Source organism: Salmo trutta, chromosome 16 (assembly GCF_901001165.1).
Source record: "Salmo trutta chromosome 16, fSalTru1.1, whole genome shotgun sequence".
Lineage (NCBI taxonomy): Eukaryota > Metazoa > Chordata > Actinopteri > Salmoniformes > Salmonidae > Salmo > Salmo trutta.
Genome location: NC_042972.1, coordinates 29,449,874 through 29,465,477, shown reverse-complemented (window position 1 = coordinate 29,465,477; position 15,604 = coordinate 29,449,874). Strand labels below are relative to the sequence as shown.

The following is a 15,604-nucleotide window of genomic DNA, read 5'->3' as shown; positions in this document are numbered from 1 at the left end:
TCGCAATTGTAAATGAGAACTTGTTCTCAACTTGCCTACCTGGTTAAATAAAGGTGAAATAAATAAATAAATAAAAATAAAATAAAAAATAACAGTCATCAGATCACTAGAGAGACATCATAACAGTCATCAGATCACTAGAGAGACATCATAACAGTCATCAGATCACTAGAGACATCATAACAGTCATCAGATCACTAGAGAGACATCATAACAGTCATCAGATCACTAGAGAGACATCATAACAGTCATCAGATCACTAGAGAGACATCATAACAGTCATCAGATCACTAGAGAGACATCATAACAGTCATCAGATCACTAGAGAGACATAACAGTCATCAGATCACTAGAGAGACATCATAACAGTCATCAGATCACTAGAGAGACATCATAACAGTCATCAGATCACTAGAGAGACATCATAACAGTCATCAGATCACTAGAGAGACATCATAACAGTCATCAGATCACTAGAGAGACATAACAGTCATCAGATCACTAGAGAGACATCATAACAGTCATCAGATCACTAGAGAGACATCATAACAGTCATCAGATCACTAGAGAGACATCATAACAGTCATCAGATCACTAGAGAGACATAACAGTCATCAGATCACTAGAGAGACATCATAACAGTCATCAGATCACTAGAGAGACATCATAACAGTCATCAGATCACTAGAGAGACATCATAACAGTCATCAGATCACTAGAGAGACATCATAACAGTCATCAGATCACTAGAGAGACATAACAGTCATCAGATAGATCACTAGAGACAGCATGACCACAAAACAGTCTCATCAGATCATTGCACAACCACATGGACACGGGGCACAGAAGACCAGGATCAATGATTATAAAGAGGAAAATGATTGATAGAAACACACAGGTCAGTTTCCTGTAAAATTCCTGGACAATGACCCAAAGAGAATATCTTGTGCAGGAACGTACTGAAGAAGATAGACTCAACTCAAAAAGATCTCTTCTTTCACCACAATGAGAGCATCAATTTTATCAATTAAAAAATATATAGGCTTAAATCAATACTACACTAGACCTCATGACCTACTAATGGTATGAAGTTCTAAAGGCTAAATGAGACATTTCTCTGTTATCACAGTGTATTGTGAAGTATCAATCACAGCGTTATTATACATAAATAGAATCAAATATGTATACATGTTAATATTCAGTATTTAGGGTAATTAGTTAGAGTAAGTACAGAGTTAAACTGCAGCTGTCATTTTAGTTTGGGTCTTCTGCTGTGTTCACATGGTCACTATAATGAATGCTTGTTTAATATTGTATAACCCTTTTCACTCTGTGGTGCTGACCACAACCGTAATGTTCTGGTTTGGATATTTTCTTTTTAAGTTGTCCTTTCCAGCAACTATAATATGGTGGATGCATAACCAGAACAGCCAGCTCATTACAACTTGGCTCGGTTTGACTTAGTGTGAAAAGGGAACATGTCCATTCTCAGCGTCCAGCTCTGTTAGTTATTCAACCATGTGTTGACTAATGAGAGTCAGTGCTATAGAAGTCAGGGTCTTGTAGAGTGAATTGTGTGACTCTGAGATCCATTCCTAGTAGTAGACTGCAACCAGCTAGCTAAAGGCAGACCAGGCCACATTAGTACCATCACACGTCTCTATGCAGACACTGCCATCTAACGGTGGCATCGGGAAAGTGCTCTTTACTGTGACATGGGTTCAAGCAGAGATAAACAAGCAAGAAGAGTTACAATAATCCCTGTGTCCTGGGACACACCAGTGGGATGTGACTGATTCATCTCACATCGTCTCAACAGACTGGGTTGTGATTGGTTCATTCAATGGGTCACAGGAAAACTCTGTAGCAGGTAGCCTAGTGGTTAGAGCGTCGGACCAGTAACCGAAAGGTTGCTAGATCGAATCCCCAAGCTGACAATGTAAAAATCTGTTGTTCTGTCCCTGAACAAGGCAGTTAACCCACTGTTCCTAGGCCGTCATTGTAAATAAGAATTTGTTCTCAACTGACTTGCCTAGTTAAATAAAGGTTAAATAAAATAAAACAAATATTTAAAAAAATCTGGGAACGACTGGTTCAGATGACCCACAGTATTCATCATCCCTCTACATGGCAGCCCATTGCTACCAGAACTGGAGAAGGTGACTCACTGAGGAGCGGAACTCCAGGCGCTCTTCCTCATAGTCAGGGTTCATCTGGAAAACACACAACAGTACACACATACAATGAACAAGCTAGGGCTATCTTCACAGAGGTCTCAATGTGACTTCCTGGCAAAAGTATATATGTTTTGTGTGCGTGTGGTAAAGCAGTGTTACTGACCTCTGCAGCTAGGTAGTGTCCAGTGGCCAGGTGTTTGAACCTAAACAGACTGTTCCAGTAGCCAGCTCCGCCTCGACATGGATCATGCTGCACCACCTGGCAAGAGGAGAAACACAGCGATCAGTCACATGTCATATCTTACCCTGAAGTTGTGTACATGCACATATTAACAACTTGTCAGCCCATATACACATCAAACTAAAACTGAACTTTTAGTCAGAATACATTTGCAGTTGTAAGGGAGAAGTCAAATTGCCATGATCTGAGGGGCTTTCTCCGCTTCTACAATTTCTATTTCTATACACTTCCTCCTCACCTCCACCTCCCATAAGGCTTTGCTGCTAGTTGCCGAGGTAGCAGACTGGCGTCCAGTGGTGCGCAGGAAGACATATTGTTTTTTCCGGTGGTCGTCACAGGTGAGGAACTTCTCCTGCTCTGCATGGAACAGGCGCACCACGTCACCCTGCCAACAAACAGACAGGAAGGTTGTTACCATAGAGACTGCTAGGGGATATATTTAAGCTACCTATAACAATTAACAGTGTTGTGTCTTCAACTGGGATACCGGGTTCGTCAACCCATTATTTTCTGATTCATACTCAAGGCAATGTGAACTGTGAAAATCAGGCCTGATTGGTTGAGAGTTGTGATAAAACCAACCCCTTTTAGAATGATCTCCTGATTGTCACCCCATTTCATGAACAGCACGATCTTCCAGCTGGTGTTACAGTTGACCGAGTTCACCTGAAACACCAAGCAGACAAAAAGAGTTACCAGTTTAATCCCTTAACAGCAACACATGCAACAATCATCACTGAGGGAATTAGATTATCTGGTCCGATTACCCCTGTGGATGGAGTTTGCACAGGGTGAAAAGTGATTGCATTAGTTTTGGAACCGGGCTGCCTCCCAGCGTGCACCAGGTGCCCAGTTTAAAGCCCCCGGAGAAGTCGGTTCAAAACAAAAGTGACATAGCCTAGGCCAGAATAAGCATGTGGAGTAATGAATAGGATTCTGAGTTTTCACATGCAAAAGTCTTTGTTCTGCCTTCCCAATGAAAACTAGTTTGAAAATTCAAACATATATTTTATGGAAAAGAGCTGTATGTTTCTGGACGATGCACCATGCTGTCGACAACATGACCGAGTGGCACAGATTACTGTTCATTTGAGAAGGGCACTCCTCCCTCGCCGCTTTTGCCAGTTCACATCACGGGCCATAGACCGGTGCACCGCGGGCGGCTCAGGTTAATAGAACTCCTTCACTGGTAACCTATAACTATAAAGCAGCACACCATTCTCACAGAATGAGCTGCAGACTAGAGCTAAATGCAAATCTTAGACATAATTGATGCAAATGTGGAGGACCATGGCACAATGCTGTAATGTTTGAAATGGTAGGAGGGGGCCAATAACAGTACACACTCCTATAAATACTGTACATACAGTATACTCCCATACAGCAGTGTATAAAACCCATAGGAGAGGACCTGGAGACAGCGTGAGGGTCTAACCTCGTTACATCCTGGGTTGTCCACTAGTTGATGGGTGCTGGCATGAAGGGGCTGGCCAGCATTCACTGGGTTCAGGACCACCTTGTCCCCTATCACCACCTGGAATGAAAACACACATTACAATTTAGTATGCATGCATTACACATGTGCACGTTAGCTGCTAGGGGCAATGAAACATAAACAAAACTCATTTGAATGTGTCTGTCTGCAGTCAAATACAGGACAGTATGTGAAGCTCTGAATCTCAAACGCAATCACTCATCCAGAGGGCCTATTACCTAGACGTAGTACTAGAACAACAGTCATGACTCCACCTTAGGTCACCCTGTCCTGGGGCTCCTACTCACCTCAAGATCTTGGCAGGGAGAGCCAGGAGATTTAGGATTATTCAAACAGCTCTAGAGACCTGTCCTTAAAGGCGGGGCTGAACTTCATGATCTAGCCTCGATTTAAATTCTCCTTATTAGGAAATGTGACAGAATGAGATTTGGGTCTTGGAGACTTGCTTTGATGTGGGTGTCACTTTGTGTGTGTGTGTGTGTGTGCGCGTAGGTGTTCGAAAGTGGGAAGCATTTGTACTTTCTGTCAAAACTGTACACAGTCACTCCCCCTTTTAGATAACTTGAAAAAGTCTAACCAGGTCTAGCCAAATTATTTTGCCAATTATACTCAGCTGGCGGGTGTGCGACAGTGGCAAAGTTGGTTTGACTTTGGATAGCCCATATGTGGAGCTAGTTAGGAACCTTCAATAAATTACAGAATGTAAATGGGACAAAATGTTGATATTGTACATGAATTTCTATAATTTACAGTTAACATTTTTAAGTCATTGAAATTTGGAGCTATTGACACTTTAAAATATTGTCCCATATACATTGTGTAATTCACCGATGGTCCCATGGACATCAGGATCGGGTCGCCTGAAGATGCACTCCGAATTGATGATTACACTTTTTTTGTTGTTGACTGATACCAATGCCACATGCTGTTTTCTACCAGAGAAGTTGTTTATTGCCTTCAGTTGCTCTTTAAAGTACAAGGCTCCAGCATGGTGCCACTATAAGCCCAGTCAGTCCAGAGCTAGATCTGATCTGGCCCTCATCAAAGAGGATTAGAGTGGAAAGCCGGCACAAAACACCTGACCTGGGCCTGACCCCATCTCCTGTCCCAGCCTAAACACTGACTCGGCCTGAGGTGATACAGCCATTTGTGTTGTGGCTGTAGAATGACTCCTTGCCTCTGCTGCTTTAATCCACAAAGAGACTACTATGCTGCACACATGGCTAGCACAACTGACTGGAACACACCTGATTGACTGACGTGCGAGCTGGCTGCTACTTACAGTTGGAGTCGGAAGTTATCAAACACCTTTGCCAAATACATTTAAACTGAGTTTTTCACAATTCCTGACATTTAATCCCAGTAAAAAATCCATGTTTTAGGTCAGTTAGGATCACCACTTTATTTTAAGAATTTGAAAATGTCAGAATAATAGTAGAGAGAATGATTTATTTCAGCTTTTATTTCTTTCATCACATTCCCAGTGGGTCAGAAGTTTACATACACTCAATTAGTATTTCGTAGCATTGCCTTTAAATTGTTTAACTTGGGTCAAACTTTTGGGTAGCCTTCCACAAGCTTCCCACAATAAATTGGGTGAACGTTGGCCCATTCCTCCTGACAGAGCTGGTGTAACTGAGTCGGGTTTGTAGGCCTCCTTGCTCGCACACACTTTTTCAGTTCTGCCCACAATTTCTATAGGCTTGAGGTCAGGGCTTGTGATGGCCTCTCCAATACCTTGACTTTGTTGTCCTTAAGCTATTTTGCCACAATTTTGGAAGTATGCTTGGGGTCATTGTCCATTTGGAAGACCCATTTGCAACCAAGCTTTAACTTCCTGACTGATGTCTTGAGATGTTGCTTCAATATATCCACGTAATTTTCCATCCTTATGATGCCATCTACTTTGTGAAGTGCACCAGTCCCTCCTGCAGCAAAGCACCCCCACAAAATGATGCTGCCAACCCCGTGCTTCACGGTTGGGATGGTGTTCTTCGGCTTGCAAGCCTCCCCATTTTTCCTCCAAACATAACGATGGTCATTATGGCCAAACAGTTCTATTTTTGATTAATTAGACCAGAGGACAATTCTCCAAAAAGTACAATCTTTGTCCCCATGTGCAGTAGCAAACCAAAGTCTGGCTTTTTTATGGCGGTTTTGGAGCAGTGGCTTCTTCCTTGCTGAGCGGCCTTTCAGGTTATGTCGATATAGGACTTGTTTAACTGTGGATATAGATACTTTTGTACCGGTTTCCTTCAGCATCTTCACAAGGTCCTTTGCTGTTGTTCTGGGATTGATTTGCACTTTTCACACCAAAGTATGTTAATCTCTAGGAGACAGAACGCGTCTCCTTCCTGAGCGGTATGACGGCTGCATGGTCCCATGGTGTTTATACTTGCTTACTATTGTTTGTACAGATGAATGTGGTACATTTAGGCGTTTGGAAATCGATCCCAAGGATGAACCAGACTTGTGGAGGTCTACAAATCTTTTTCTGAGGTCTTGGCTGATTTCGTTTGATTTTCCCATGATGTCACGCAAAGAGGCACTGAGTTTGAAGGTAGGCCTTTAAATACATCCACAGGTACACCTCCAATTGACTCAAATGATGTCAATTAGCCTATCAGAAGCTTCTAAAGCCATGACATTTTCTGGAATTGTCCAAGCTGTTTAAAGGCACAGTCAACTTAGCGTATGTAAACTTCTGACCCACTAGAATTGTGATGCAGTGAATTATAAGTGAAATTATCTGTCTGTAAACAATTGTTGGAAAAATTACTTGTGTCATGCACAAAGTAGATGTCCTAACCGACTTGCCAAAACTATAGTTTGTTAACAAGAAATGTGTGGAGTGGTTGACAAACAAGTTTTAATTACTCCAACCTAAGTGTATGTAAACTTCCGACTGAACTCACACAAGAAAAGCACGGTGGAAAATAGTTTGGCTGAAGCTAGCTAGCTCACGAAGCTTAGTTTAAACACCCAAAGATAAAACCAACACTCACCAGCGATTACTTAATATCAGCAACAACTGTACTAGCTAGCTAGTTAGATGCAATATTTAGTGCTTTTAGCCAGTTACCTAACTAGCGACAATAGCTTGCAAAATTTAGCTAGCCTAAAATCACTAGCTAACTGGCAAGCTAGCTAATTGGTAAACACAACATTTGTAAATATAGCTACTTAAGCTACAAAATGAATGCCTAGTTAGTTGTAGGTAAGTACACACATTCTCCAAAACTGTTTGTGTCATTCAGCAAACATGTATATTTATTTAATTACTAACAAAGTAAAGTGTTTTGTTTTCCGGCACATACAGAGCCGCCATATTGGTCAGAAAACCTGTTTCTCCCACCTTTATTTGATTCCACCATTTGGATCGGTCGACTGACCCCAAACTGACATACACTTCACGTCCTAAAGTATGGGAACCTGCTTGTCGAACATCTCATTCTAAAATGATAGGTTTTAATATGGAGTTGGTCCCCCCTTTTCTGCTTTAACAGCCTCCATTCTTCTGGGAATGCTTTCCACTAGATGTTGGAACATTGCTGCGGGGACTTGCTTCCATACCACCTTAGTGAGGTCGGTCACCGATGTTGGACGATTAGGCCTGGCTCACTGTCTGCGTTCCAATTCATCCCAAAGGTGTTTAATGGGGTTGAGGTGAGGGCTCTGTGCGGGCCTGGCAAGTGCTCCCACACCGATCTTGACAAACCATTTCTGTATGGACCTCACTTTGTGCACGGGGGCATTGTCATGCTAAAACAGAAAATGGCCTTCCCCAAACTGTTGCCACAAAGTTGGAAGCACAGAATCGTCTAGAATGTCATTGTATGCTGTAGCATTAAGATTTCCCTTCACTGGAACTAAGGGGCCTAGCCTGAACCATGAAAAACAGCCCCAGACCATTATTCCTCCTCCACCAAACTTTACAGTTGGCACTATGCATTCGGGAAGGTAGCATTCTCCTGGCATCTGCCAAACCCAGATTCATCCATCGGACTGCCAGATTGTGAAGCGTGATTCAACACTCCAGAGAACGCGTTTCCACTGCTCCAGAGTCCAATGGCGGCGAGCTTTACACCACTCCAGCCGACACTTGGCATTGCACATGGTGATCTTAGGCTTGTGTGCGGCTGCTCACCCATGGATACCAATTTCATGAAGCTCCCGACGAACAGTTATTGTGCTTACGTTGCTTCTAGAGGCAGTTTGGAACTCGGTACTGAGTGCTGCAACCGAGGACAGAACATTTTTACATGCTACAAAAAAATGTGCGGTCCCATTCTGTGAGCTTTTGTGACCTTCCACTTCGTGGATGAGCCGTTGTTGCTCCTATACATTTCCACTTCACAATAACAGCACCTACAGTTGACCGGGGCAGCCCTAGCAGGGCAGACATTTGACAAACCGACTTGTTGGAAAGGTAGGATCCTATGACGTTGTCACATTGAAAGTCACTGAGTTCTTCAGTACGGCCATTCTACTGCCAATGTTTGTCTATGGAGATCGCATGGCTGTGTGCTCAATGTTATACACTTGTCAGCAATGGGTGTGTCTGAAATAGCCAAATCCACTAATTTGAAGGGGTGTCCGCATACTTTTGTATACATAGTGTAGATGTGCTGTGCCGCTCTGCAAACATTTCACCATAGGGTTTTGCAAGCTTTGTGAGTTTTGGCATATGTTTTACTTATTTTTTGAAAGTCTAGGAAGCTATATCTCTGACCATATTGCCTTACACATTTGACTCACTCAGTCTGACAGATTATTCATGTTTCCAGAAGCTGTGATTCAGGCGATCCTATACAGTATGTGTGATCATTGCCATAGGTGTAACTCACACTGTCTCCTGTGAAGCGCAGCTGGTAGAAGGGATGGACGTATAAAACCCTAAAGATAGAACTCATACTAATGCCTATGGAGCACAGCTTGTAGAACCATGATATAGACACAGTGGAACTCACAAGGTCTCCTGCACATGCGGTAAAGAAGTCAATCGAACTCGACCAAAACAATGGAAATGCCATGGAGAAAAGATCCTGAATCTCCTCATTGCCCCCCAGCAATGAGGAGATTCAGGCAAGTATTTATGTGTATTTCACACTATGTTAAGGTACAAATCCAATACATGTTCATGTCTTCGTCACCAATCATCTGCATTCCAGTTCAAAATGACTGACTACCTCCACCGATTTCTGTACACTAGCTATTCTATCAGCTTATAAGAACGGGACTTAACATTCACTTCTAAACCTGAAAAGGGACAAATAAATCCCAAAAGGACTTTAGTAACTACATTTTGGGCCTGTTACAATACATCAATCATGACAGATTTGACGAATATCCTCTTTGTTAGATCAGATTTGTTGAATGTTCCCCAATCCGGTATCCTCCTTCTATCCCCACTTCTGCGTTCCATTGACCTCTTTACAGCATCTATGGAGCCCAGCTTGGAGAACCATATAGATAGAACTCACACATTCTCCTTTGAAGCCCAACTTGGAGAACCATATAGATAGAACTCACACATTCTCCTTTGAAGCCCAACTTGGAGAACCATATAGATAGAACTCACACATTCTCCTTTGAAGCCCAACTTGGAGAACCATATAGATAGAACTCACACATTCTCCTTTGAAGCCCAACTTGGAGAACCATATAGATAGAACTCACACATTCTCCTTTGAAGCCCAACTTGGAGAACCATATAGATAGAACTCACACATTCTCCTTTGGAGCCCAGCTTGGAGAACCATATAGATAGAACTCACACATTCTCCTTTGAAGCCCAACTTGGAGAACCATATAGATAGAACTCACACATTCTCCTTTGGAGCCCAGCTTGGAGAACCATATAGATAGAACTCACACTGTCTCCTATGGAGCGCAACTTGTAGAAGGGTTGAATGTAGAACCAGGAGCCTTCGTTCCCGGCTGTGTCCAGCATCACTCTCATGGCATTCTTCTCCAGCAGCGCTGGCAGACGCTTGTTCACTGTCAGGTACTTGTTACTCTTCAGATGGAGGAGCTGGGGGAATACAGCAAACATATTGGTGATAGAATATGATGCGATACAATTTTCTAAGATACGATACAATAACCCAGCAGTCCGTCATTGTGTGATACAAACATACTGACAAGTTTTGCTTGTGCACGTCATCTTCTTCATAGGGTTTATTTTTGCGTTGTATGGGCTTTCTCTGCCCTTATGGGTATGCAGTACGTTTTAGTCTCTCCACATATACAGAGCAGACTATAACTGAAAGGTTTTGACTGAGAAAAGAATATGCTTAATTCTGAAGCTAGAAAAACACCATCTAGATCCTCCCACATCACTGTTCTATTTATAAACAAACAGAAACCGCATGGATGCCTCCAGGGCTCTTAGTCTGTCCAAGTTTGGAACCAGCAAAATATCTTGGATGGGAAGCCTCGTAAACTGTGTCACGCTAAAACCCAATAGAAATATGTGGGGTATGAGATTCATTATGGCATAGATTGGCTTCATTGACATGACTTTTAGCTGTGGATCCAAGCCAATCACTGTTCTTCCAGATGATGAATATGTATACACACACACAAACACACCTGAATGACGTTCCCATACTGAATCACCGTTCCGAGCAACTTTTTATTTTCCGAATCGTTTTGCTTCTTTTCCAAATCTGCTGCATGCTACACAAGTGATGGAAAAAGGAGTTAGAGACCATTACTATTGCTAGTAGTAACATTGCTACTGCTTTTGCACAAATGTATCCACAAATAATTATTCACATGGACTTTAGTAAGGACTAATTTCTTTGACAGAAATCTCTAATAAAAAGAATGTAGCAATGGCAAGTGCAGTTAACAGCAAACACTCCTGCAAGCTTCAACTGAAGGGCTAGAACCTAAAACTCTGGCCTCACATCACCATGGTAACACAGGAGAGATCTGAATCTATCATTTTATGACTGTAGTCAGATACCAGAAGTCTTTAAGTGGTATTGTATCAGAACAGGGAGGGAGGGAGAAAGAGCTGAGAGAGAGAAAGAGAGAAGGAAGGGTGGGACGGTGGTAGTAATGTGGGACGGTGGTAGTAATGAAACTACAGTATGCTTCAGAAATATCTATAAAAGGACCTGAACATTACCTCTACCTCAGTAAATATATAATCCTCATAAGAACACCATCACACCAGTGTGGGGACAGAAAACCTAACCCCTTTAAGAGAGCTCCTCAAACCATACATGTTGTTAAAGGGAACTGCAGGATGTAGTATTTCACACTTGAACGAAGGATTACCAGAGTCAAGGAAAAAAACATGAGTGTAAGTACTTTACTAATGTAGTTGTATTGGATTTTAGAAGTAGTGTGCTAGTTTAGTTATCTAAGAGGGCTCATCTATTGTAGTTCTTCAGATGTGGATGAGCTCATACCTCAAATGACATTTGGAGTCATTATACCACTGATTAATTAATATAATAAATCCTATAAAACAGTAATATCATGGTAAGAGAGGTGAGATGGGTGAGGGTGGGGGAGTCACTCACGTGTAGTTTGTTGAGGAGGACCGTGTCTGTGGTGCTGTTTCCTCCGGGCTTCGCTGCCTTCCAGAACTGTTTCTGAGCAGAGTACCGGTTCATAGGACACAACCTGAACAGACAATCTGGACAGAGAGACACGAAGACGATAAATAACAGTTTCAGAGGTGAAGGATGGTTAAGATTGACGTGTTGTCAATGCAGCTACAGTTGAAGTGGGAAGTTTACATACACTTAGGTTGGAGTCATTAAAACTCATTTTTCAACCACACCACAAATTTCTTGTTAACAAACTATAGTCTTGGCAAGTTGGTTACGACATCTACTTTGTGCATGACACAAGTCATTTTTCCAACAATTGTTTACAGACAGATAAGTTCACTTATAATTCACTGTATCACAATTCCAGTGGGTCAGAAGTTTACATACACTAAGTTGACTGTGCCTTTAAACAGCTTGGAAAATTCCAGAAAATGATGTCATGGCTTTAGAAGCTACTGATAAGCTAATTGACATCAGTTGAGTCAATTGGAGGTGTACCTGTGGATGTATTTCAAGATCTACCTTCAAACTCAGTGCCTCTTTGCGTGACATCATGGGAAAATCAAACAAAATCAGCCAAGACCTCAGAAAAACAATTGTAGACCTCCACAAGTATGGTTCATCCTTGGGAGCAATTTCCAAATGCCTAAATGTACCACGTTCATCAGTACAAACAATAGTACGGAAGTATAAACACCATGGAACCATGCAGCCGTCATACTGCTCAGGAGGAGACGCGTTCTGTTTTTTTATTTTAAATTTCACCTTTGTTTAACCAGGTAGGCTAGTTGAGAACAAGTTCTCATTTGCAACTGCGACCTGGCCAAGATAAAACGTAGCAATTCGATACATACAACACAGAGTTACACATGGAATAAACAAAACATACAGTCAATAATACAGTAGAACAAAAGAAAACAAAAAGTCTATATACAGTGAGTGCAAATGAGGTAAGTTAAGGCAATAAATAGGCCATGGTGGCGAAGTAATTACAATATAACAATTAAACACTGGAATGGTAGATGTGCAGAAGATGAATGTGCAGGTAGAGATACTAGGGTGCAAAGGAGCACAGTATGGGGATGAGGTAGGTAGATAGATGGGCTGTTTACAGATGGGCTATGTACAGGTGCAGTGATCTGTGAGCTGCTCTGACAGCTGGTGCTTAAAGCTAGTGAGGGAGGTAAGAGTCTCCAGCTTCAGAGATTTTTGCAGTTCGTTCCAGTCATTGGCAGCAGAGAACTGGAAGGAAAGACGACCAAAGGAGGAATTGGCTTTGGGGGTGACCAGTGAGATATACCTGCTGGAGCGCATGCTACGAGTGGGTGCCGCTATGGTGACCAGTGAGCTGAGATAAGGCGGGGCTTTACCTAGCAGAGACTTGTAGATGACCTGTAGCCAGTGGGTTTGGCGACGAGTTTGAAGCGAGGGCCAACCAACGAGAGCATACAGGTCGCAATGGTGGGTAGTGTATGGGGCTTTGGTGACAAAACGGATGGTACTGTGATAGACTGCATCCAGTTTGTTGAGTAGAGTGTTGGAGGCTATTTTATAGATGACATCACCGAAGTCGAGGATCAGTAGGATGGTCAGTTTTACGAGGGTATGTTTGGCAGCATGAGTAAAGGATGCTTTGTTGCAATATAGGAAGCCGATTCTAGATTTAATTTTGGATTGGAGATGCTTAATGTGAGTCTGGAAGGAGAGTTTACAGTCTAAGCAGACACCCAGGTATTTGTAGTTGTCCACGTATTCTAAGTCAGAGCCGTCCAGAGTAGTGATGCTGGACGGGCGAGCCGGTTCGGGCAGTGATCGATTGAATAGCATGCATTTAGTTTTACTTGCGTTTAAGAGCAGTTGGAGGCCAAGGAAGGAGAGTTGTCTGTCTCCTAGAGATGAACGTACTTTGGTGTGAAAAGTGCAAATCAATCCCAGAACAGCAGCAAAGGATCTTGTGAAGATGCTGGAGGAAACTGGTACAAAAGTATCTATATCCACAGTAAAACGAGTCCTATATCGACATAACCTGAAAGGCCGCTCAGCAAGGAAAAAGCCACTGCTCCAAAACCGCCATAAAAAAGCCAGACTACGGTTTGCAACTGCATATGGGGACAAAGATCGTACTTTTTGGATAAATGTCCTCTGGTCTGGTGAAACAAAAATAGAACTGGTATGACCATCGTTATGTTTGGAGAAAAAAGGGTGAGGCTTGCAAGCTGAAGAAAACCATTCCAACCGTGAAGCACGGGGGTGGAAGTATCATTCTGTGGGGGTGCTTTGCTGCAGGAGGGACTGGTGCACTTCACAAAGTAGATGGCATCATGAGAATGGAAAATTACGTTGATATATTGAAGCAACATCTCAAGACATCAGTCAGGAAGTTATAGCTGAAATAAATCACTCTCTACTATTATTGTGACATTTCACATTCTTAAAATAAAGTGGTGATCCTAACTGACCTAAGACAGGGAATTTCTGGGATATTGCTGCCAGTAAGATTGCACCTAAATCAACCATTTATCGGATCATCAAGAACTTCAAGGAGAGCGGTTCAATTGTTGTGAAGAAGGCTTCAGGGCGCCCAAGAAAGTCCAGCAAGCGCCAGGACCGTCTCCTAAAGTTGATTCAGCTGCGGGATCGTGGCACCACCAGTACAGAGCTTGCTCAGGAATGGCAGCAGGCAGGTGTGAGTGCATCTGCATGCACAGTGAGGCAAAGACTTTTGGAGGGTGGCCTGGTGTCAAGAAGGGCATGGTGTCAAGAAGGGCAGCAAAGAGGCCACTTCTCTCCAGGAAAAACATCAGGGACAGACTGATATTCTGCAAAAGGTACAGGGATTGGACTGCTGAGGACTGGGGTAAAGTCATTTTCTCTGATGAATCCCCTTTCCGATTGTTTGGGGCATCCAGAAAAAAGCTTGTCCAGAGAAGACAAGGTGAGCGCTACCATCAGTCCTGTGTCACGCCAACAGTAAAGCATCCTGAGACCATTCATGTGTGGGGTTGCTTCTCAGCCAAGGGAGTGGGCTCACTCACAATTTTCCCTAAGAACACAGCCATGAATAAAGAATGGTACCAACACATCCTCCGAGAGCAACTTCTCCCAACGATCCAGGAACAGTTTGGTGATGAACAATGCCTTTTCCAGCATGATGGAGCACTTTGCCATATGGCAAAAATGATAACTAAGTGGCTCGGGGAACAAAACATCGATGTTTTGGGTCCATTGCCAGGAAACTCCCCAGACCTTAATCCCATTGAGAACTTGTGGTTAATCCTCAAGAGGCGGGTGGACAAACAAAAACCCACAAATTCTGACAAACTCCAAGCATTGATTATGCAAGAATGGGCTGTCATCAGTCAGGATGTGGCCCAGAAGTTAATTGACAGCATACCAGGGCGGATTGCAGAGGTCTTGAAAAAGAAGGGTCAACACTGCAAATATTGACTCTTTGCATCAACTTCATGTAATTGTCAATAAAAGCCTTTGACACTTATGAAATGCTTGTAATTATACTTCAGTATTCCATAGTAACATCTGACAAAAATATCTAAAGACACTGAAGCAGCAAACTTTGTGGAAATTAATATTTGTCATTCTCAAAACTTTTGGCCACGACTGTAAATAAATTCACAGTGCTCAGTGACATGCTCATTGACACAAACACACACTTGCATCATCCTTCTCACAGGGGTACATGCTAAAACACACATGAGCACACTCACACACTTACAGATGGTTTGCATCAGTTTCCTATCCAGATAAGTCTCATGAGCTCAGATGAAAGAGGGGGAGGACATGACATGAGACAGGCCACTGGGGGAACGGGGATAGGGAACTCAGCATGTAACAGAGTGTCTGTCTGTGAGACCATTTCCACTGAAAAGTCTGGGGTATGATTGTATACAGTGGGTACAGTACAGTACTGCAGCACTGTAAAAAATGTTGATTCAACATACAATTGTAAGGCAACCAGTTTCAACAGTTTGGCGAGTTTCCTCAGCAAACTCACAACAAAAAGGTTAGTGGTGGAATGTTGTTTAGAAAACTCACAATCCTATTGCAGCTTTTTTTATTTGATTTCTTTGTGAGTATGTTGAGATATGACAGTCACTGTACA

The 15,604-nt window shown here is 42.6% G+C and overlaps 1 protein-coding gene across 6 annotated transcripts in view; it reads right to left on the bottom strand.

Moving 5' to 3' along the window:
- The window catches only part of LOC115150503 (inositol 1,4,5-trisphosphate receptor type 1), a 169,048-nt gene that overhangs the window by 129,017 nt on the left and 24,427 nt on the right, over nt 1-15,604 (bottom strand). For all 6 annotated transcript variants that reach the window (XM_029693870.1, XM_029693871.1, XM_029693873.1 and 3 more), the window contains 8 exons: nt 11,452-11,567; nt 10,508-10,594; nt 9,789-9,947; nt 3,854-3,952; nt 3,001-3,084; nt 2,657-2,803; nt 2,341-2,436; nt 2,169-2,213 (listed from right to left, as the gene is read on the bottom strand). In XM_029693870.1, the coding sequence (XP_029549730.1) occupies nt 2,169-2,213; nt 2,341-2,436; nt 2,657-2,803; nt 3,001-3,084; nt 3,854-3,952; nt 9,789-9,947; nt 10,508-10,594; nt 11,452-11,567 (833 nt within the window). The remainder of the gene's footprint in view (nt 1-2,168; nt 2,214-2,340; nt 2,437-2,656; nt 2,804-3,000; nt 3,085-3,853; nt 3,953-9,788; nt 9,948-10,507; nt 10,595-11,451; nt 11,568-15,604) is intronic.